General features: G+C 67.2%; 5 protein-coding genes and 1 non-coding gene across 6 annotated transcripts; 3 read left to right on the plus strand and 3 right to left on the minus strand.

Moving 5' to 3' along the window:
- Positions 1-18: 18 nt before the first annotated feature.
- On the minus strand, positions 19-3,024 carry SHISA4 (shisa family member 4). Its single transcript, XM_048926256.1, has 5 exons — positions 2,785-3,024; positions 1,680-1,851; positions 1,055-1,188; positions 594-773; positions 19-514 (listed from the first exon to the last, which is right to left on the minus strand). The coding sequence occupies exons 1-5, from the start codon at positions 2,849-2,851 to the stop codon at positions 468-470; spliced, it is 600 nt and encodes a 199-aa protein (XP_048782213.1). The 5' UTR covers positions 2,852-3,024; the 3' UTR covers positions 19-467.
- A 1,091-nt stretch (positions 3,025-4,115) lies between these two features.
- Positions 4,116-9,648, minus strand: LOC125684139 (innate immunity activator protein-like). The gene is given in 10 exon segments (XM_048925999.1): positions 4,116-4,292; positions 4,800-5,096; positions 5,098-5,377; positions 5,759-6,149; positions 6,217-6,270; positions 6,853-7,066; positions 7,272-7,391; positions 7,480-7,548; positions 7,550-7,593; positions 8,030-9,648. Coding segments are annotated over 10 exon segments (1,617 nt in total). The 5' UTR covers positions 8,085-9,648; the 3' UTR covers positions 4,116-4,199.
- A 152-nt stretch (positions 9,649-9,800) lies between these two features.
- On the plus strand, positions 9,801-10,824 carry TMEM167B (transmembrane protein 167B). Its single transcript, XM_048925998.1, has 3 exons — positions 9,801-9,919; positions 10,005-10,136; positions 10,616-10,824. The coding sequence occupies exons 1-3, from the start codon at positions 9,910-9,912 to the stop codon at positions 10,696-10,698; spliced, it is 225 nt and encodes a 74-aa protein (XP_048781955.1). The 5' UTR covers positions 9,801-9,909; the 3' UTR covers positions 10,699-10,824.
- A 266-nt stretch (positions 10,825-11,090) lies between these two features.
- LOC125684342 (small Cajal body-specific RNA 2) lies at positions 11,091-11,378 on the plus strand. The gene has a single exon (XR_007373291.1). It is a non-coding gene; the product is annotated as a small Cajal body-specific RNA 2 (non-coding RNA).
- On the minus strand, positions 11,096-11,960 carry LOC125684137 (protein FAM98B-like). Its single transcript, XM_048925997.1, has 2 exons — positions 11,844-11,960; positions 11,096-11,761 (listed from the first exon to the last, which is right to left on the minus strand). The coding sequence occupies exons 1-2, from the start codon at positions 11,931-11,933 to the stop codon at positions 11,444-11,446; spliced, it is 408 nt and encodes a 135-aa protein (XP_048781954.1). The 5' UTR covers positions 11,934-11,960; the 3' UTR covers positions 11,096-11,443.
- A 386-nt stretch (positions 11,961-12,346) lies between these two features.
- On the plus strand, positions 12,347-21,087 carry ELAPOR1 (endosome-lysosome associated apoptosis and autophagy regulator 1). Its single transcript, XM_048925994.1, is given in 23 exon segments — positions 12,347-12,521; positions 14,377-14,497; positions 14,721-14,913; positions 15,617-15,764; positions 15,837-15,917; positions 16,147-16,252; positions 16,320-16,469; positions 16,584-16,672; positions 16,765-16,942; positions 17,018-17,146; positions 17,220-17,310; positions 17,386-17,491; positions 17,565-17,702; positions 17,801-18,007; positions 18,009-18,053; positions 18,343-18,516; positions 18,947-19,124; positions 19,201-19,297; positions 19,374-19,475; positions 19,702-19,828; positions 19,915-20,093; positions 20,181-20,346; positions 20,870-21,087. Coding segments are annotated over 23 exon segments (2,991 nt in total). The 5' UTR covers positions 12,347-12,404; the 3' UTR covers positions 20,939-21,087.
- Positions 21,088-21,526: the final 439 nt, after the last annotated feature.

Raw genomic sequence — 21,526 nt, forward strand, 5'->3', positions numbered from 1 at the left:
CGCTAAAAGGAAATGATTGGTTTTGGGATGCAGGAATGTTCAGGAGGAGGAGGAGGAACGCGACCCCATTGAAATCTATTTCCCCACCCCCTCTCCTCTCCCCCCAAAGGGTGTGGAGCACTGACACAACACCACGCCGGGGGGACGCGCAGTTTAATGCTGCCCATTTGGACCACGGTTCCCCCCCCTGGTGCCAGAGGGCAGGGGGACCCCCGGCCTCGCTGCCCCCACCTTCATGCATGGCCCCCCCCGTGAGCACCCACAATGGGCCCAGTGTGTGGAGTGGGGACAAAAGGCCCTCTGTGCTGCTTGTCCCCACTGTGACCGGGGGGGGGGGGGGGGGGGGCAGAGATTTCCATGAGCATCACAGGGCAGAATTGCGGCCCCGGGGTGGGGACAGCAGGACCCCCCCCCCCCGCTGTGTCCCCTATGGGTGTCACCATTGAGACAGGAGTCCCCAGGGGGGCTCAGGCACCGGGATAACTGGGCTGTGCAGGGACGTAGGGTGGTGGTGCTGCGGAGAGAGAAGGGGGGGGGTCGGTGTGGGCCCCCCCAAAAGGCTGTGGTGCTTTTAAGGGGGACCCAGTGCTCACCTGTAGGGTTGTAGACCGGGGGTCCTGAGGGGTACAGCGGGTACTGGGCGGCGGGGCCGGTGGGTGGGTACATGGCCATGGGGGCAAAGCCGGGCTGGGGGGGCATGGGGCCGGCTTTGGGGTCCACAGGGAAGGGAGCGGGTGGGGGTGCAGGATAACTGGCCAGCGGGATCTCAGGGCCTGTAGGAGAGAGAGCTGGGGGCTGCCCTCTGCTGTGCCAACCCCAAGTCCCCCACCCTGCATCCCAAATCCCCCACCCTGCATCCCAAGTCCTCCCTCGCACCCTAAATCCCCCACCCAGCACCCCAAAGCCCTCCTTTTTTACTCCACCCCCCCACCCTTTGCACCCCAAATCTTTCCTTCTGTATCCCAAATCCCCCCCTGCACCCCCAATCCCCACCCTACATCCCCACAGACCCCCCCCTACACCCACATCTCTCAGCCCCCTCCCCAGCTCCCACCTTGCAGGGGGGTGCGGAGGTGCTGCCGCCGCTGGTACAGATAACAGCAGGAGCACATGAAGCAGCAGACGATGGTGGTGACGATGGCGATGAACAGCACCACGGCCGAGGCGATGCCCGCAATGGTCTTAGGGCTGAGGGACAGCGCTCTGACCCCAGAGCCCAAAAGCAGGCACCCAGCAGTGCTGCTCAGCACCCAGAGCCAGCACCCAGCGCCCCTTCTCAGCACCTGGATCCCAGTGCCCAGCAGTGAATGATGCCCAGCACTCGACATTGGTGCCCAGCACCCAGATACCAGCGCCCAGCAGTGATGCCCAGCACCCAGCAATGACACCCAGCACCCAGCACTGATTGATGCCCATCACCCAGCAATGACTCCCAGCACCCAGCAGTGACTCCCAGCACCCAGCAGTGACTCCCAGCACCCAGCAGTGATGCCCAGCACCCAGCAATGACTCCCAGCACCCAGCAGTGACTCCCAGCACCCAGCAGTGATGCCCAGCACCCACCAGTGACACCCATCACCCAGCAATGACACCCAGCACCCCGTACCCAGCACCCAGCACCGATTGATGCCCATCACCCAGCATTGACTCCCAGCACCGGCATCGTGCAGCCCCAGCACCTGAAGGCGAGGCAGTGGCGCTGCTGGCGCTCGGTCAGGAGGCGCAGGGGGTCGTAGCAGCAGTACCGCTGGTGACAGGAGCCGCAGCAGAACGACAGAGCCTCGCAGTCGAAGCCGGGATGCCACGAGCCGTTCTTGTCCACGTACCACAGGCAGTCCTCGCCCCCCGCCACTGGGGACCACCCTTGTCACCTCGGTGCCACCAGCAGCAGCCCACGTCCGCAGCCCCGGGTGGGGACCCTGTGTGTCACTGCACCCCGTGCCTCGCTCTGTCCCGTCCCCGCATCCCTGCACCGGACCCCATGCTGTCCCCGTGTCACTGTGCCCCCCTTCACGTCCCCACATCCTGCTCCACGCTGTCCCCATGTCTCTGTACCCCTCTCCATCCCATCCTCATATCCCCATACCTCGCTGCATCCCACTCTCCCGTCCCCACACTTCACCCCATGCGGTTCCCCCATTCCCGTACCCTATTCTGTCCCATTCCCACTTACCCCCACTTCATCCTGCCCCACACCCCCATACCCTGCTCCACCCCTCCCCACATCGCCATACCCGGCTCCATCCCATCCCCACGCCCTCATATCCACCCCTATCCCCACCTTTGCCCCTGTCCCCACACCCCTTTAATCCGTCCCCACGTCCCCGCACCGCGCTCCATCCCACCCCCACCTTCCCTCCCATTCACCTCCTCGGCCCATTCCGCTCCCCCACGCCCCTCTCCACGACATCCCCACGTCCCATCCCCGCGTCCCCACATCCCCGTCCCCTCTCCATCCCATCCCCGCGTTCCCCCGCCCGGCCCCATCCTCCCCCGCTCTATTTCTGGCTCTGCCGCCCGCACTCCCGGAATAGCCCCGGCTACGGCGTCCGGGGACCGCGGGGTCACGGCGGCGGACGGCGGCTCCGCACCGCGCACAGCCCCGCACCGTCGCCCCCCGCGGGGTTTTGCAGGGCGGGGAAGCCGAGCTTCGCGCGCGGCCCCTCCGCGGAGCAGCCGAGGGTGCAGCGGAGCCGCGCTCCCGAATCACCGCGTCCGGTTGTCCCACGGTCACAGCCCCCCCCCCCCCCCCCCCCACCTCCCCCTTCCGCGTCGCTCACTCACCCAGCGAAGCGGCCACGGCCATCAGCACGGTGCCGACCAGCGGCCAGCGGCTGCCGGCGGGGCCCATCGGGGGGGTGGGGGGGGGCCGTCGCGCACCCCGCGCGGTGCCGATGGCGGTGCCGGTTCGGTGCCGGTTCGTTGCAGGCCCGCAGTGACGCCGCAGCCGGTGGAACTCGGCCGCCGCCCGGTGCCCCCCCCTCGGCACGGCCTCCCGCCGCACGCAGCGGCCCCAGCCCGCCCCCACCGGGCGGAGCGCCCCGGCACGGCTCCGCTCCCCGCAGCTCTCCCGCAGCCCCGCTCTGCCCTTGCCCTGCGGTCGGCCCCTCCTGCACCGCATCCCTGCCCACATCCCGCCCCATTCCATCCCCCTCCCCTCCCCGCACCCCATCCCTACCCCTATCCCTATCCCTATCCCTATCCCTATCCCTATCCCTATCCCTATCCCTATCCCTATCCCTATCCCTATCCCTACCCCTATCCCTATCCCTATCCCTATCCCTATCCCTATCCCTATCCCTATCCCTATCCCTCTATCCCTATTCCTATCCGTATCCGTATCCCTATCCCTATCCCTATCCCTATCCCTATCCCTATCCCTATCCCTATCCCTATCCCTATCCCTATCCCTATCCCTATCCCTATCCCCATCCCTATCCCTATCCCTTCCCCTGCCCCTATCCCTATCCCTTCCCCTACCCCTATCCCCACCCCCATCCTTCCCCTTCCCCTCCCCCTATCCCTATCTGTACCCCTACCCCTACCCCTACCCTTACCCCTATCCCTATCCCTATCCCTATCCCCATCCCTATCCCTATCCCCATCCCTATCCCTATCCCTATCCCTATCCCTATCCCTATCCCTATCCCTATCCCTATCCCTATCCCTATCCCTATCCCTATCCCTATCCCTATCCCTATCCCTTCCCACCCTTGTACCCCATCCCTGCACCCAATCCCATCCCCACTCCTGCTCTCTCACACCCCACACCCTACCCCTATATGGAATAGGTCCCACACCCCACTCTCTCCCCCTCCCCTGCTCCCATCGCTGCCCCATGTCCCCTCCCCAGCATCATCTCAGCCACGCACAGCTTCACCCCGGTGCTGTTGGTGGCACTGGGGACAGAGGGACGTGACCCGAGGAGATGGCGAGGATAGAAGTGACCACACAGAGATCCCAAACGACCACATTTATTGGGCAAAAAAAGATCACCCGATTATGACACATCTGCACTGCAGACCCTTCAGGGGTCACCGGTGACATGGGACAGCATAAGGAGCCAGCCCTGCCCACCCCACCCCACAGCTGTGTCCCCGTCCCCCATCCCAAGCCCACAGGGGTGCATGACGGCTGTGTCCCCACTTCCCCGTTGCCCTGGGCCAGCCAGGCCGTGCCCCGTGGGGCTGGGGGCCGCTTCACACCTGTGTGATGATCTCGCCGTTCTCAGGCACGTAGACCTGCACAGGCACCCCGGGCGGGGAGCGCCGCAGGATGCGGATCGGGGCTGCCTGAGTGGGAGAAGGGACCCGTGGGTGCTGGGACCCCCCTGTGCCCTGGGGATGCGGCCCCACTGGGAAGTGGTGGGGCTGTCCCAACCTGCCCCACATCGGTACTGCTGTCAGGGCCCCAAAGGTGGCTACAGGGACCCCCTGCTGACCCCCACCCTCCCCCAAATGGCCACATTCTGGCCCCAAAACATCTACAAGGTGCCAGTGCTGGCAGTGGGGTGCTAACCCTGCCCTTGGGACCCCCCTGAGATCCCCTTAAAACCAGCTCCCACCCCTGATGACCTTCCCACCTCTATCCCAAGACCCCAGGGTCCATTACAGGTCCCCAGTCCTGTCCCAGGGGCACCTCAGGACCTCGCACTCAGGAGCGGAACCCACCAGAGCCACCGCTGGCTAACAGCTCACATCATCCCCGCACCCGCAGGGCAGCACTCAGGGGGTCCCCACAAAGTGACAGCCATCCCATCGCCCCCCACCCACCCGTCCCTCCCCATCCCCGTGCCTTACCTGAGCCCTCAGCGGTGCCCCACGGAGGGGGGGCCCATCCTGGGGGTTCCCACAGCGGTGTACCCGGAAGGCCCCCTGTCTGTCGAGGGAATGAGGCCGGGCTCCCCGCAGCCGGGCACGTTGGTGCCACGATTTGAGCTCCTCCGTCACCGCCGCTTTGGAGAGCCCGCGGGACCCCCCTGGCACGTAGTCCTTAAGCGAGGGGGTGCGCACGATGCGGCTGTGCGAGGGCACCAGGCGTTGGTAGCGCAGCGGGGCCAGGTCCTGCTCATAGAGGAACAGCGGGGGGCCGGGGGGGTGGCAGGAGCCGGGGGGCTCCGCGGGGGTAAAAAGCGGGTTCAGTGCAGGGCGGTGGGGCTGGGGGACGTGGGAAGGAGACGTCGGGGCTGCTGCTGCCTGGGGAGGTGGCGTGGGAGACGCTGGAGACGTCGGAGATGCTGTCGTCGGAGCCGGAGCGCGGTGTGGGGCTGGGGGCCGGGGGGCAGGAGGTGGGCACTGTCACTGTGTAGTACGTGGGGCGGCGGCGGGGAGCTGTGCTGCGGCCCCGTGTCTCAGCCGGCTCCCAGCGTGAGTCCACCCTGCGGGACAAAGGCTTGGCTCCATCTTTGTCCCCCCAGAAGTATCGCAGTCCTCCTCGTAGGGCCGTCGCCATTATCTTGTGGAGTTTGCTCCATCTCCTCCATGGGGCTTCCTCCTCTCCACAGGTCATCTAGATGGAGCAAGCTCCATCCTCCCTTCCATGGCCTTATTCCTCACCCCATGGGTCATCTCTATCTTCCCCTTGGGTTATCTCTATCACTGTGGGTTAACATCTCCAGCCTCTCCGTGAGTCGTCTCCAACCACCCTACGAGTTTCCACCTCCATCCTCCCCATGAATTATCCCCATCCTCCCTGTGGGTTACCTCCCCCCCCCCCCATGGGTACCAGCAGCCCGTCCCCACTCACGGCACAGCCATACCTCAGGGACTGGCACTGTCCACGTCGGATCGCTGGCTCTGGGGTGCTGGGAGCACTGGATCCCATCTGCCTGCACAGCACCACGCTCCGGACGGGGATGAAGCGATACGGGGCCACGTCCCCAGCCCTGCAGTCAGGGCTGATGGTGACAGAGGTGACTGCGGGTGGGGATGTGGGGCAGCACCGGGACGCGCGGGTTTCCCCATCCCCAGGCTCAGCACTGATGCTCTTGGCCTTCCCGTAGGGTCCATCGAGGCTGGTCTCCCTCCAGGGGCCGGGGGGTGCAGAGGGGCACCCCGGATCCTCGCTCTGCTCCTCAGGGGCCAAGCGGGGCCACGGGCACGGCGACGGAAGGCGCTGCGGGGTGCCGGCTCCCATCGGCTGCGCCTCCTCTGCAGGACAGACGGAGCGTTGCGGTGGGGAGGGGCGGGATGCGTCCCCCGTACCCACAGCCCTTACCCTCCTCCAGCAACGCAGCGTCCGACAGCGAGCTCTCATCCGACGCGCTGAGCTCTGCGGGGACAGCGGCGCACAGCGGTGTGCCACGGGGCACCGCGCTCCCACGGCCGCCACCCAACGCGTCCCCGCTCCCCTCCCCCGTCCGCCTGTCCCGACACGCTCAGGGACGGCGGCGGGACCGGCTGGTCCGGCTCACAGGAGCGCTCCGGGCAGCTCCCAGCCCCGCAGCCCTGCCCAGGCTCTGCCGTGGGAGCGGGGTGCAGCCCACGCTGGGGTGCGAACGCCGGGGAGAGAGCATTGGGGCGCGCACGGTGGGGCGGTGCAGTGCTGGGGTGCATCCACGAGGGGACGGCCGCAGAGGGAGGAGGGCTGGGGCGCAGCCGTGGGGGTGGTGCATCCACCACTGATGGAGTTTTGGGGTTCGCTCGCAGGGGAGGCAAATCGGGGCACGTTCCCCGTGGGCAGAGAGTGCGCTGGGGTGCATCCACCAGGGATGAAGCTTTGGGGTGCGCTCCCTGGGGTGGGAGACCGGGGTGCAGCCACGCGGAGGAGCAATTTGGGGGGCAGGTGACACAGCACTGGGGACCCGCAGCTACGCACATCCCTTCCCCCCAGAAGGAAGCCGCCCGTTCTCACCCTGAGCCCCCCCGGTGCCGCCAGCAGACAGGGCCCGGCGCTCGGCCAGCAGGGTGTCCTCCAGCGCCTTCAGCTTCTGCTCCTCCTTCAATGCTGCCGTCTTCCTCCTGCGGCGCAGCTGTTTGCTGATGTTCTCCTCCCGGCACAGGCGATGTGCAGCTCTGGCAATCTGCATCTGCAGCGCCAGGTCCCGCTCCAGGGCACCCAGCGGGTCCTGGGGGTGGGGGAAGGGGACAATTGGCACCTCCAAATGCCCCCCACCCCGAGGACACCGCGCACCGCTGGGCACTTTGCATTGCTGCACCCCCTGCGCCCTTTGCAGTGCACCTCCGTGGGGGTGGGGATGGTGAGGGGTCCCCCATAACTGCTTATTCCTTTATGGGTGCCCCATGGGTGCAGCCTCTGCCCCCCCCGCTCACCGCCCCGCGCAGCACCAGGCTCTCATCCAGCTTGAAGGCGGCCCCAATCCTGCGCCGCACCTTGGGGGGCTTCTCACCGGCCTTCAGGGGGAACTCTTGGGGCAGCGTCCCCGTCAGCTCCTGGGGATGGATGTGGGGACACTGAGCGGTGACAGGAGATGGGGGGGGGAGGGGGGGTTGGCAGGGTCCCCCCCTTCCCCATTCTCACCGCCTCACGCAGGCAGAGCCGCCGCAGCTCCTGCACACACAGCTCCAGTGCCTGCTGCTGCCTGCGCACCCCGCTGCGCCAACTCCTTCAGCGGGGCCGTGGGGCTGCCGGGGCCTGGATGGACGGACGGACGGACAGATGGAGGGGCTGAGCTGTGGCCGGATCCCCCTCCCTGTCTCCCGCACCCCCTGAGCTCCCAGTTTTCCAGAGCTCCACGCTGGGACGGGCGCTGCTGGACCCACGAGAGCTGTGCTCACTGCTCACCCCTCTCACACTGCACACAGCAGTGATTTCCCAGCACTGGGGGGGTTCAGGGGGGACCATTTCACATTGACTCAGCCCAACCCGCAGTGAAACACCACTGAGTCACATCAGACAGGGTCCCCCCGCTCTCCAAATGGGGATCCCCCACATTGCCCAACAGCAAATTCTCCCCCTCCAACGGCAGCACCCCAGTTTGTCCCTCCTGCCGTGCCCCTAAAAGCACCCCAGGAGAGGGCACCCATCACACCCAGGGATGCAAAACCCCTTTTTGTCCCCCAGCGCTCACCCAAATGCAGCATGATCGCACTGCCGGAGTCGCCCGCCTCCTCCCTGCCCTCCATGCTGGGTACCTGCAGGGAGCAAGGCGAGGCCGTGTTTGCTTTGCCTTCTCGTAGGTCCTACGATAAACAAAGGTGTGCAAACACGTGCCTGCCAGCCTGGGCTGCCGGGCTGAGCCCCGTCCCAGGGGCAAAGGTGGTGGGGGTGCGGGGCCGGTTTCGCTGGGTGCCTCTCCCAGTTTTTATTTCTTTCCTGTCTGGGCCGCAGGCGTTTTCCTGGGGTGGGGGTGGGAAATGTGACCGTATCCCCCCGCCCGGTGTTCCCATCCCTTGGGGCCCAATGGGTGGGATGGGGTCAGCCATGGCGTTGCATTGCCTTCGCCCCCCGCTCATGCTATACCTCAATTTCTCTAGCAGGAAGGTGAGCACATTAGGGACACTGAGGCAGAAAAGGGGCTGCCAGCACCGGTAAGGGGGCGGCAGAAGGGCTGGGACCCCCATGGGCATGGGGTTCAGTGGGGCCAAGTGCTGCCTTACCTGGGTGCCAGCACGGCGGGGCCGTCAGCACGGTGCTCACTGCCGCTCTGCTGCACCCGGGATGCAGGGACGTGTTTTGACTTGAGAGCAGGGGAGGAGCAGGTGAGCAACACAGCCCCCGCAGGGCCTGCACGGCGCAGCACAACTCGGCACAGCATGGCGGGGAGGAGCGTGGCACAGCATGGCACAGTTTGGCACAGTTTGGCACGGCACGGCGCAAAATGGCACGGCGTGGTGTGGTGTGGCACAGTGTGACACTGCATGATGGCGCAAAAATGTATGGCACAGCACAGCATGGCCCCAGGCCCTTGGCACTGTCGCTGTCGTGCCCGTGGCCCCAGGCTGGGGATGCCTGTACTGGAGAAGTGGGAATCCATCTCATCCCCAAAGCACGGCCACTGCTGTGCCCTCCCACATGGGGGCCTGTCCTGCCAGTCCCTGTCCTGTGCTCCATCCTCTCTCCCAGTTCTGCTGCCTCCCAGACTTCCATGTCTTTGGAAGAAGCACTGACCCTCATCCTCCTCCAGGGACAGACATGAGGATGAGAAGGGAGGATGAAAGGGAAAAGGAAAGAGAAAGGGTGAGGAGCAAAGAAGGCAGCGCCGTGTTGTGCTGAGCTATGGATGGATGTATGGAGGGATGGAGGGATGGAGGGATGGAGGGTTGACCTCTGCTGCTGCCCATCCAGCTCTCACTGCTCAGCACAGTGCCTGGGTTACACCAACCTCACCACCTGGCTGGGAAACCCCTCATCTCTGTGTACAGGTCCTGTCCCCACCTCCTGCTGTGGGTGAAGAGCAGCTCTTCATGTGTCTCCTGGTGTCTCCAGGCCCCCCACTGGGTTTAGCACTATCTTGGGCTGGGTGAAGGAGCCATGTCCAGGGTGAGGGAATTGCTCGCATCACCCTCTGGAGTGAGAGCAGGGTCAATGGGGAGGGGGCTAAAGGGCGTGGGGTCAGTTGGCTTCGGGGCCACAAACAGTCAGGGTCACCAGGAGGACCAGAGCTCTCCTTGGAATGGCATCACATGGGGTTACCAGACAACCTGAGACACGGCCCCAGATGTTGGCCCTCCCACGGCACCCTTTGAGTGCCTCCAGCACCCCCCGGGCTCCTTATGCCCACGACCACCCCGAACTCCAGCGAGACCAGCAGCGGGGTGGTGAAAACACGTTCGATAGGCGCTCGATTGAGGCCGCCTGCTCCCTGCAGCCCGACCCATCCTCCTCCCCGCCTCCATCGGCGCTCGGCTGCCCGCCCCGCAACTTCCGGTGTCGCGTTGGCGGAAGTGCCCGTGCGCATGCGCAGTGTGCGCGGGGCCGGGGCCGCGCTGAGAGCCCCCCGGTGCCGCCATGACTAACGGTGAGTGGGGGGCGGGGACGGCGGGGGGGGTCCCGGGAGGGGTGAGGGGTCGTTGCCTCGCGGGACGCAGCTGTGCCGCCCGCAGTGTATTCGCTGGACGGGCTGCTGGTGTTCGGGCTGCTGTTGGTGTGCACCTGCGCCTACCTGAGGAAGGTGCCGCGCCTGAGGGCCTGGCTGCTGTCTGAGAAGCGCGGCCTGTGGGGCGTCGGCTACAAAGGTGAGGGGGGATTGCGGGGGGGCTGCGGTACGGGATGGGAGCGGAGGTGTTGGGTTCTGACGTAAAGGATGCAGGGCCGGGATGGGAGCGTGGGGCTGGGCTGTGGGTGACGTGATGGAAGTGGGGTGTTGAGGTCTGGGATAAGGAACGCGGGACTTGGGTGGGCGGTGGGGACACTGGGACCGGGGTGGGGACGTGGGGATGGGATGGGATGGGGGCGGTGGTGTTGGGGGCACGAGCTGGGCTTGGGCATGGGGTGGAAGTGGTGGCATTGGGGTGTGCAGTGGGCTGGGATCTGGAATGGGGACTTGGTGGGTATGACTTGGGGCACGAGATAGAAATGGTGGGACCGGGATGGAGGGACAAGGGGGTCTGGGATAGTGGTGCAGAGCTGGGGTGGTGGCACGGGATGGGGACAGGACAGTGCTGGGACAGCCGCTGGGTGCTGCCCAGCACAGCTCCCTGCTACCACTCTGCAGCTGCCGTCATTGGCACACGGCTGCATGTTCCCGTGGCCATCTCCTGTGTGCTGATGGCCTTCTACGTCCTCGTGGTGAAGTGACCCCGCCAGGACCCCGTGGCAGCCACTCTGAGTCCGCCTCGTCCCAGTGCCCGCTGTGGGGCAGCACCGGGTGTCACCATACACCGTTACTTGTCAAGGATGGGAAGATCCCAGTGCCCACCTGCCCCCTCTCCGTGGCCATGGGGTCCTGGAAGCTGGGCCAGCAGCCAAGGACCCTTCCTCGTGTGCGGGGCCGCGTTTTGGTGCCCCGGTGGCCGAGCGGCGGGGCTCGGCGTGCCAATAAACGCGCTCTATCCACCGCCATCTGCGCGCTCGCAACCGGGGCTGGGGGGAAAAGGGGGGGCTGCAACGCGGTCCTCCCTCCGGCAGGAGGCGCTGTGCGGAGGGGCGTGGCCGGGCGGCGCTTCCCAGCGTGCCCCGCGCGGGGGAGGGTATAAAAGGGCGCGACGGGACGGAACGAGCGGAGAGTGGTTGCAGCGCTGTGCGGGTGGATGGGAATTGTGTGTGTGCGTGCGTGCGTTTGTATGCGTGGTGTGAGCGGTGTGAGCGCGTGCCGCCCTCTCCCTACACATTGATCTTATTCGATCGGCCCCCGGCCGAGATGAGAAGAACGGAGCCGCGAAGCCGCGGGCGCTGTGCGGCGGGCGGGCGGGATGAGTCGATCAGATAGGCGAGGCCTGGCCCCGGCCGGCCCCTGAGCGCAGGCGATTCTGATCCGCCCGCCGCCCCCAACCACGCGGCCGCGCACTCAGCCCGGCTCCGCTCCGCTCTTTATTGCGGGGTCCTACGGGCAGAAGAAGCCGCCGTTCTCCTTCCGGGAGTAACCGCCGTTGGTGGCAGCGCTGTGCGGGCACTCTGCGGGGGGAGGGGGTAGCGGCTCGGCGCGGTGCGGCCGCAGCCAGGCCCCCCCCGCCCCTCCCCCACTGCCGTGTCCCGCTGCCCCCGAGCTCGGGCCGCCGACTCCTCCCCCCCACCCGTGACACGCAGCCGTGCCCCCCGCCCGGTGTCCCGGTGCCGTACCGATCCGTCCCTGGATCCGATGCACCGATTCCTTCTTGGGGCTCGCCCAGCTCCGCGGCCACGGCTCCGGGGGCCGTTCCGGCTGTGGGGGGGCCCTGCACGGAGGTAGAGGCTGAGCCACCGCAACGGGAGCGGGGCGGGGGAGGAACGCATCGGACACTCACTGGTGGTCGCGGCTGCACCGCGCGGCCGCGGCGTGGAGACGGCTCCAGGGCCGGGGGGGAGCCGGCGGGGGTCGCGCCGCCGCCTGCCATAGCGGGTCCGGTGCTGCCGGCGTTGCCGAGGAACCGCCGCGGGGCGGGGCCGGGGGGGGAGGGGGCGGCGGGGAGGCACGGCGGGGGGAGGGGGAGGGGTGCAGCTCTCGGGGTGATGCCCGGTGCCGGGGTCACGGCGATGGTCCCGGTGAGCGCTGCCCGGCGCCGGTTCCGGTGCCGAAACCGTTTCAAAGGGGTGACGCCCGGTGCCGCCCCCGAGGGCGATGCTCGGGTGCCGGTGCCGTTTCCAGGGGATGATGCCCGGTGCCATCCCCGGGAAGCGATGCTCGGTGCCGTTTCCGGTGCCGGTACCGGGGGCGCTTCCCGGGGGCGGGGCAGGGGCGGTGCAGGTGGCGGCAGGTGCGCGCGCGGGCCGGGCCGGGCCGTTGGCGGGGGGCGGGACCGCGGGGCCGGTGCCGGTGCCGGTGCCGGTGCCCGCGCGGGGCCGAGCGCTGCCGCCGCCGCTGCGCCATGGCCGGTGCTGGTGCCGGTACCGGGGCCCGGCGGGCGCTGTTGGCTCTGTGCGTGGCCGTCGCCGCCGCCGTAGGGCTGTGCCGCGTTGGAGAGCGGCTGCACGTCTGCAAGGAGGTACCGGGGGGGTTACCGGGAGCGGGGAGGGGGGCCGGGGGGTGCCGGTACTGTCGGGATGGAGCTGAGCGCCGCACGCCGAGGGATGCGGTGCGGGGTTATCGCCGCGCCCCACGCGCGGCCGAGTCCGTGGGGCCGTGTCCGGGGTCAGCAGCCCCTGCTGGGGGTCCCGGTGGGGGGCTGCGCTGTGCTCCGTCCCCGCGTCCGCCACCCCGAGCCCCGGCGGGACAGCGGTTAACGGTGACAGCGGCGGGGACCGTGAGAAGAGCGCTGGGCTGGGGGATGGCTGCTGGGGGGCTCGGGGTTCGCCCGTCCCCTCCTCTCTGCCCACCCCGGGGGTCTCCAGCTCTGCCCGGTGCCGTGGGTTCGGTCGGTGGCAGCGGGACGCGCGTCCCCTCGCCGCGAGCCTTCCCCAGCCTGGCACAGAGCGCAGCGCGGCTCTTATCTCACTGGGGCGGCACGGAGCGTCCTGCCCGAGAGAGCCGGGGGCTGAAGGGAGGGGGGGGCGGGCATGGCGCCCTCCCGGGGGGGTCACCGAGCTCCCCGACTCCATCCCTCTCAGCCCGAATTGGCCCCTGCCTGCCCGCAAACCCAGGCACCCTCAGGGGGTTCTCCTGCCCCATTCCGTGTGTCTCCCCCGCCCCCCTCTTCCCCCCCCCCCCGCGCCCTGCGGCCGCTTTTCATCTGGGCCATTAAGATTTTTATTTATTTATTTATTTTTTTTTCCGTGATCCAATTCATTTATTTATTTATTTCGTTCCACGGCCCAGAGCTGGAAACAATGGGCTGCGCTGATGCTGGCGCCGGGGTTGGGGGGTGGGGGGTTGGGGGGGGGCTGCTCCCAGGTCCCTCGTCCTCTGCCCCCATCCCTATCGCTTGCTGGGACGCACCCGAGGTCCGCATCGCCCCGGGGTCAATGGAGGTGGCTTTAGGCGGCGCGCAGTGGGTGATTCCCATCTGCCGGCGGCTCCTCCAAGTTTGGGAAGGAGGAATCACCGCCTTGCACACCCTGGTGAGCGCGGAGCAGGTGGGAGGCTGTGTGCCGGGGATTTGTTCTTTGTTCCACGGGGACCCCCGCGTCCCCAAGACCCACCCCTGCAGCACTGCACCCAACGCAGGGGGCTGGGGGGGGTGGGGTGTCTCCACGCGTTCCCCCCCAACCCGCACCGCCACCGCATGGAGCTGATGGCAAACATCAAAGCTTTGTTTTCGAGCGAACCCGCATCAGCCACAGCTCTGTGCTCCGGGGGGGGCTGCGGTGCCGCGGTGGCCATGGGGACAGAGCCTCGGGTGCTTCCCGTCCCCAGCATCGCCTCCGCCCGGCCTTGAGCGAGCCCCGGAGCGGGGACAGATGGCAGCACGGAGAGCTGCGATCAGCAGCGCTGTGCTCTGCAGCCCCACGCGCCCGCCCTGCAGGTGCCACCTGTCCCCATCCCCGTCCCATCGCACGGCACAGCCTGGGTGGCTCCCAGCAGGACGGCGCATCCGGCACTGTGTTTAATGAGCAACGCGTGCCGCGGCCAACGGGGCCGGCTGCCCCAATCGCCGGGGTCTCTGCTGGTTTGCCTGGAGCACCACAACGGCACTCTGTCCCTGCGGTGCCCACAGAAGGGGTGTGCTGTCTGCTGGGCTTGTGCCTGCGCCCTCATAGCTCACCATGGGTTTTAGCACCCTGTAGGGTAGATACCAGGATGGGGGGGTGCCACCCTCCCTAACCCGGCCCCCATCACCTTGTCCCTGTGTTCCACTGCACACTCAGTGCCGTGGCCAAAAGAACCCCTGTATCACCACAGTGGCAGCTGAGCTCCCTGTGGGTCCCGTGGGGTCTCAGCCCTCCATGCGTTCTCTCTTGCAGTCTGAGTACCACTACGAGTACACAGCGTGCGACAGTGCAGGCGCGCGGTGGAGGGTGGCAGTGCCCCACACACCGGGACTCTGCACCGGGCTGCCGGACCCCGTCAAGGGCACCGAGTGCTGTAAGGTTGGGGTGTGGGGGTGGCTGGGGGGGTTTCAATGGGGTAAAGGTGACTTTTCCTAATCCTGGGGGCAGCGCGATGCTGTCAAAGGCGTCGAACGAGCGCGGTGCTCAGCAGCACGGCAGCATCCTGCACAGGACGGGGGGGAAGGAAGGGGGGGGTCCTGGTGGCAGAGCCAGGGTGGGAGGGGGCAGCGCTGACGGCCCCCCCTGCACGTGGGCAGCTTTCTCCTGCAAGGCGGGCGAGTTCCTCGACATGAAGGCGCAGGCGTGCAAGCCCTGTGCTGAGGGCACCTACTCACTGGGCACCGGAGTGCGATTCGATGAGTGGGACGAGCTGCCCCACGGCTTCGCCAACGTCGCCGCCAACCTGGAGCTGGACGACGGCTTCAGCGACGTGGTGGAGAACTGCACCACGTGAGTGGCCCTGGGGTGTCACAGCGCGTCCATGCGTGGAGAATCGCCCCTGCTCCCTCCCTGCCCGTCCCTGGGAGCCTCGATGAAGAAGGGCTTCCCCCCAGCAGCCCCCTCAGCCCATCGCAGAGGGATCTCCCACCCGTAGCTCTTGCCAGTGCTGCAGCAGAGCTGGTGCCTTTGTTTTGCACCGCGGCCCTTTGATCAGCTCTGGTGGCAGCCGTCGGGCCCCGCCGTGCCGGCAGCACGCGTTGCAGCGGCGGTGCAGCTTGCAAATGTAACCTACTTCCAGCTGCCTTTAATTATGCAGCTGCACTCCCAGTGCTGCAGGAGCCCACCCGCCTCTCGCCCTGCTTGGTGGCATCGTGCCGGCACAGGATGCTCCGTTGTCCCCATGCTGGGACGTCCCCTGCGTCCTCCACAGCACCCAGGCTGGGTTTCTCCAGCCCCTTTTGCACAGCCCTGAATTCATTCCCTCCCCAGCAAGTGTAACAACAGCACCACCCACCTGTCCCCAAGGTTCCCGTGGTGTCCCTGTGCCCTGTGTCACATCTTGCATCCCTGTGCCGCCATTAGGACTGTCCCACCTGTCCAAACTGTCCTTTTCACTGTGTCCCTCTACAGAGGGATTCAGACCCTAAAATGCCTCAGGGCAGAGCCCACATCCCTTCATGTGCCCCTGTGCCACTCTGTGCCCCCACCTCAGGTCCACATGGGTGCCGCTGGGGGACTACATCGCCTCCAACACGGACGAGTGCACGGCCACGCTGATGTACGCCGTCAGCCTGAAGCAGTCGGGCACCGTCTCCTTTGAGTACATCTACCCCGACAGCAGCATCGTCTTTGAGTTCTTTGTAAGCACGGGTTGGGGGTCCTGGGGATGCCGGAGGGGTGACCCTGTGCCGATGCTGTCCCCGTCCCCATAGGTGCAGAACGACCAGTGCCAGCCCACGGTGGAGGAGTCGCGTTGGATGCGCACCACAGAGAAGGGCTGGGAGTTCCACAGTGTGAGCATGGGGATGGGGTGGCACAGGGTGGGGGGGTCCTTGGGAGCGCCTTGGGGATCCCACAGCACGGCTCCCACTGAAGGGTTCCCCACCGCAGCCCTCCCTCATCCCCCTCCGGGCCATTTGTCGCCCCAGCACAAGGAGCTGCACTCTGAGGGCGCAGAGGGGAGGGTGGTGGTGCACAGCGGTGGGTGCTGACCCCTCCCTGGGACCCCCCTGTGCCGTGCAGGTGGAGCTGAGCCGTGGTAACAACGTGCTCTACTGGAGGACCACGGCGTTCTCCGTCTGGTCCAAGGTCCCCAAGCCCGTGCTGGTGCGGAACATCGGGATCACAGGTAGGTGGGTGGGCGCAGGGTTGGGGTCCCCGCAGCCCCCCACCCCTGAGCGCCGTCCCGCTGCCAGGGGTCGCCTACACCTCCGAGTGCTTCCCCTGCAAACCCGGCACCTTCGCCGCCGCCGCCGGCTCCTCCTCCTGCCAGCTGTGCCCCGCCAACAGCTTCTCCAGCAAAGGGGCCACCGCCTGCCAGCCCTGCGAGCCCACCGCCTATGCAGGTGAGAAGAAAAGGGGGGGGACACCCCGACCCTGCAGCCCGGGATGCTCCGACTGGGGCCGTGGGGACACCCCTGGGTGCCACCTGGAGACCTCACTGCCACCACCGCTCGCAGAGCCCGGCTCAGCATCCTGCAAGGTGCGCCCGCCCTGCACTGATAAGGATTATTTCTACACACACACGGCGTGCGATGCCAACGGGGAGGTATGGACCCCCCCCCCCTACCTGCAGCCCTGACCCACTGCGCTGCCCCCATGTCCCCATCCCGGTGCTGCTCACCCCGTGTCCCTGCGCAGACGCAGCTGATGTTCAAGTGGGCAGAGCCGAAGATCTGCAGCGAAGTGCTGCCCCACGCTGCCCAGCTGCCCCCCTCGGGGCTGAAGACCCGCTGCCCCCCCTGCAACCCCGGCTTCTACAAAAGCAACAGCAGCTCCTGTGAGCCCTGTCCTTACGGCTCCTACTCCAACGGCTCTGGTAAGGAGGACCCCACTGGGAGGTGGGCACCCGAGGTCCTGTGGGTGTCTTCTCTGATGTCCCCGCTGTCCCCAGGCTGCATTCACTGCCCGGCCGGCACCGAGCCGGTGCTGGGGCTGGAGTACAAGTGGTGGAACGTGCTGCCCCCGAACATGGAGACCACCGTGCTCAGCGGCGTCAACTTCGAGTACAAGGGGATGGCAGGTACCGCCACGCCGTCCCCTCCCCGTCCCCGCGGCGCAGGGGATGTCACCGAGCTGTCCCCGTGTCCCTGCAGGCTGGGAGGTGGCTGGGGATTACATCTACACAGCGGCGGGAGCCTCTGACAACGACTTCATGATCCTGACGCTGCTGGTGCCCGGCTTCAGGTGAGCGCCTGCCGCGTCCATGGGGAGGCGGGTGCCACCCCTGCAGCCATGTCCCCACCGTCCCCGTGTCCCCAGCCCCCCACAGCCGGCGCTGGAGGATGGGGACGGCAAGGAGGTGGCGCGGATCACCTTCGTCTTCGAGACGGTCTGCAGCGTCAGCTGTGAGCTGTACTTCATGGTGGTGAGTGATGGTGGGGGGGGGGTGGCTGGGATGGGGGGGCATCAAGGAATGTTCCCCCTGCCGTCCCTCACAGGGCATCAACTCACGCACCAACACACCGGTGGAGACGTGGACGGGGCCCCGGGGGAAGCAGTCCTACACGTATGTGGTGGAGAAAAACGCCACCACCAGCTTCACGTGGGCCTTCCAGCGCACGCGGTACCGCGAGGCGGTGAGTGGGGGCACAGGGATGGGGACAGCAGCGTCACCCTCCTCCCCCCCCCCTTCCATCCCCCACCCAGCACCGGATGATGCTGACCGCCTCTCCAGGGCCGGCGTTACACCAGTGATGTGGCCAAGCTCTACTCTGTCAACGTCACCAATGTGCTGGGGGGGGTGGCTTCCTTCTGCCGCCGCTGTGCCAGCGCTGGGGGGCCCTGTGCCCCCTGCCCCCCTGGGCACACCCTGGACCACAGCACCGGCTCCTGCCAGCCCTGTCCCCCCGGCACCTTCCTGCGGGGACGCCCACCTGACGGCCCCCCCCGCCTGCCAGCCCTGCGGCCCCGGCACCCGCAGCAACCAGGTGAGCATCCCCACGTTCCTGGGGTTAAGGGGGGCTGTCAGGCATCCCTGACGGGTGGCGCTGTGGGGAGCGGAGGGGGGACACGGCACCTGGCTGTCCCTGCTGGGGTGGCACCAACCTCTGACATCCCACACGGGTGGCACCATCTCCTGATGGGTGACAGCTGTCCCTGAGCGTCCAACACAGGTGACGCCCTGCAGCCCCCCGCACGTCCCCATGGGTGACAACACCCTGGCTGGGTGGCACGATGGAACCCCGTTGGGTGACAGCAGCCCCCTGCTCTGTGCAGATCCGCTCCCTCTGCTACAGTGACTGCACCTTTTCCCTGGCGCTGCCCGGCCGCACGCTGCACTACGACTTCTCAGCTCTGTCTGCCAGCACCGCCTTCACCAGCGGCCCCAGCTTCACCTCCAAAGGCCTCAAATACTTCCATCTCTTCAACATCAGCCTCTGTGGCAACCACGTGAGTGGGGGGGGGGCACGGAGCGTGTAGCCGTGCAAACACATGGCTGTGCAGCCATGCAAACACATGTGGTTGTGCAAACCCACGGCCACGCATTCATGGCCACCCGTGCATCTTGCATGCAGCCATGCACACAGCTCACAGTAAAACCCACGTGTGAGTGCACAGCTGGGCGAGCGCTTGTGGCCGCTTGCACAGAGCGGTGGAAACGTGCGTGCAAACAAGTGTGCGCCCATAGAGCCTGATGTGCAGTCGTGCAAACACACGTGTGTCGTGTCCTTGCACAAAGGGCTGGCAGCACCTTGCACACAGATGCAGCAGCACACACACTCACACTCACACTCACCCTCACCCTCACACTCACACTCGGCAGCGCTCACACTCACACACGCGCAGTGCTGCGCACCCCCCGACGCGGTGCCGCCGGCAGGGCAGGAAGGCCGCCTCGTGCACGGACAACGTGACGGACGCGCGGCTCCCCGACGAGGGCGGCTCCGGCCGGGTGGTGACGTCCCACGTGTGCCAGGCCATCGTGGTGCCGTCTGATGTCGTCGGCCACCGCGCCGCCGTGTCCTCGCAGCCCGTCAGCCTGGCGGACCGCCTGCTGGGTGAGCCCCAAACCCCTCCGCGTCCCGGCGCTCCGCGGGTGCCGAGTCCCCCCGCGTCACCTGAGCGCCACCGCAGGCGTCACCGTGAGCTCCGCGCTGGACGGCGTCGCCGCGCCCCCCGAGCTGTTCCCCCCCGCCGGCCCCGAGCTGCCCGACATCGTTTTCTTCTTCAGGTGGGCGGAGGTTGGGGTGGGACGCAGGGCGGAGCGGGGACCCGGGGATGCGCTGAACTCCCTTTGGCCGCCGCAGGTCCAGCGAGGTGACGCAGTCCTGCGCCGGGGGCCGGGCCACCACCATCCGCCTGCGCTGCGACCCGCTGCGGCCGGGCACCGGCGGCCTGGCTGTGCCCAGGTGGGTCCTGCGGCGGGGGAACGGCGGCGCCCTCACGGCCCCCGGGCATCCCCTGTCTCCAGGCGTCCCCGTGCACGAGCGCAGGGAGCGTGCCGTCCCCGAGGACCTCGCTTTGGGGACGGCCGCCACCCGCGTCCCTAAACGTAATGCCTCGGGGAGGGCGGCGGCACGTTTGTGGACTCCACTTTGGGGACAGCCACCCCTCTACCCGCGTGTCCCCCCACAGCAAATGCCCCGAAGGCACCTGCGATGGCTGCGTTTTCCACCTCCTGTGGGCGACGGCCGAGGGCTGCCCGCGCTGCTCCGCCAACCATTTCCGTGCCATCGTGGGCGCGTGCCAGGGCGGCGTGCAGGTAGGGGGGAGTGCGGGGACGGCGGGGACAGCGGGGACGCGATGTCACCACCCTGACCTCCCCCCCCCCCCCGGTGGCGCACACAGAGGACCACGTACGTGTGGCGGGAGCCGCGGCTGTGCCACGGGGGGCAGCGCCTGCCCCCCCCCCGGGTCCGCCCGTGCCGCAGCGCTGAGTTCTGGCTGAAGGTGGGCGTCTCGGTGGGGACGTGCGTGGCCGTGCTGCTGGCTGCTCTAGCCGCCTACTTCTGGAAGAAGAACCGAAAGTGAGTGTGGGGCACGTCCCCTGCTTCCCCCCCCAGCCCAGCCCGTCGTTCCTGTGCGGAGGTTGCGGTTATGGGGGTTGTTTGCAGGTTGGAGTACAAGTACTCACGGCTGGTGCTGAACGCGGCGGCCAAGGAGAGCGAGCTGCCGGCACCGGATAGCTGTGCCATCATGGAGGGAGAGGACGGTGAGGACGAGCTCATCTTCACCAGCAAGAAGTCCCTGCTGGGCAAGATCCGCTGCCTGGCCACCAAGGTGGGAGTGGGAACGGGAGCGGGGGGGTCCTATAGGGATGGAGGCGTTCCGTGGGGCCGTCCCGATGGATGGGATTGTCCCAATGGATGGAAGTGTGTCATGGGGTTGACCCAAGGGATGGAGGTGTCCCGTGGGGGTGATGTTGACCCAAGGGAGGGGGGGTGTCCCAGGAGATCGTCCAAGGGATGGAGATGGAGGAGTCCCACGGGGTTGACCCAAGGCACAGAGGAGTCCCAAGGGTTGGGGTGCCCCGTGAGATTGGGGCGTCCCCCGTGAGATGTGGGGGTTCCCATGGGGATGTTGCAGGGGCTGGAGGTGTCCCACAGGGTTGAGGGTCCTAGGGGATGAGGATGACTCGTGGAGCTGCAGATGTCCCATGGGATGCAGGGTCCCCTGGGGTTGAGGTGTCCTACAGAGGGGATAACCAAGGTCCTGTGGGGATGGATGCCCCGTGGAGGAGGTGTCCCACAGGGAGGGGTGTCCCCTGTTTGTGTCCTCATCCCTCTGTCCCCATTCCCTGCAGCGCACCCCAGACGGCTTTGACTCCGTCCCCCTGAAGCCATCGTCTGGTGGCACCGACCTGGAGCTGTGAGGGGGCCGTCCCACCCCCCACCCCGTGGCCTTAAGGACCCACAGAGCCCCGGGGCACTTTTGTCTCCCCCCACCCTGGGAAAAGCCAAAAATGCCAAATACAGACGTGGGGGTCAGGAGCACCCCCAGCCCGGCACGGGGACGTGGGGGGGGGGGGGGGTGGCCCTATGTGTTGTGTTGGGGGCACACGTGTGGGGCAGAAGTGTGCATGGGGGGGTTGCACGAATGTGCACACATGTGCAAGCTGCTGGCCCCCCGTGCTCTGCTTGGGGCACGGCAGGGGACGCCTGGTGGCCACGTCACACCACGTCACTGTCCCCCCATGCCGTGTCACCCCATGCCATCCCAGCTGTGCCACAGCCCCATGCCAGCCCCACTCCCCCCCAGGCTGCCTTTCCCCCTGCCAGGATGCACCCATTGAGGTGATGCTGCCCCACAGTGGGTCCCCCTGCGGCCATCCCCACAGCAGTGCCCCGTGTCCCCCACCCCATGGCTCCATCCCCCCCTTTTTACAGTGATCTCAGCATTTTCTAGGCAGCACCAGGCGGCCCCCCATGCCCTGGCTGTGCAATAAAGGTGATGTTTCTGA

The sequence above is a fragment of the Lagopus muta genome, chromosome 24, assembly GCF_023343835.1.
Source record: "Lagopus muta isolate bLagMut1 chromosome 24, bLagMut1 primary, whole genome shotgun sequence".
NCBI classification, from domain to species: domain Eukaryota; kingdom Metazoa; phylum Chordata; class Aves; order Galliformes; family Phasianidae; genus Lagopus; species Lagopus muta.

What these genes read in the sequence shown, in the direction of transcription:
- SHISA4 (XM_048926256.1), bottom strand. Translation starts at nt 2,851, where the DNA reads ATGGGCCCCGCCGGCAGCCGCTGGCCGCTGGTCGGCACCGTGCTGATG. An exon ending in GGCCGTGGCCGCTTCGCTGG is followed by an intron (nt 1,852 to 2,784) that starts GTGAGTGAGCGA and finishes GGTGGTCCCCAG; the next exon opens with TGGCGGGGGGCGAGGACTGC. An exon ending in CCCGGTCTACAACCCTACAG is followed by an intron (nt 515 to 593) that starts GTGAGCACTGGG and finishes CTCTCTCCGCAG; the next exon opens with CACCACCACCCTACGTCCCT.
- TMEM167B (XM_048925998.1), top strand. An exon ending in GTGGGGCGTCGGCTACAAAG is followed by an intron (nt 10,137 to 10,615) that starts GTGAGGGGGGAT and finishes ACCACTCTGCAG; the next exon opens with CTGCCGTCATTGGCACACGG.
- LOC125684137 (XM_048925997.1), bottom strand. Translation starts at nt 11,933, where the DNA reads ATGGCAGGCGGCGGCGCGACCCCCGCCGGCTCCCCCCCGGCCCTGGAG. An exon ending in CGGTGCAGCCGCGACCACCA is followed by an intron (nt 11,762 to 11,843) that starts GTGAGTGTCCGA and finishes GCCCCCCCACAG; the next exon opens with CCGGAACGGCCCCCGGAGCC.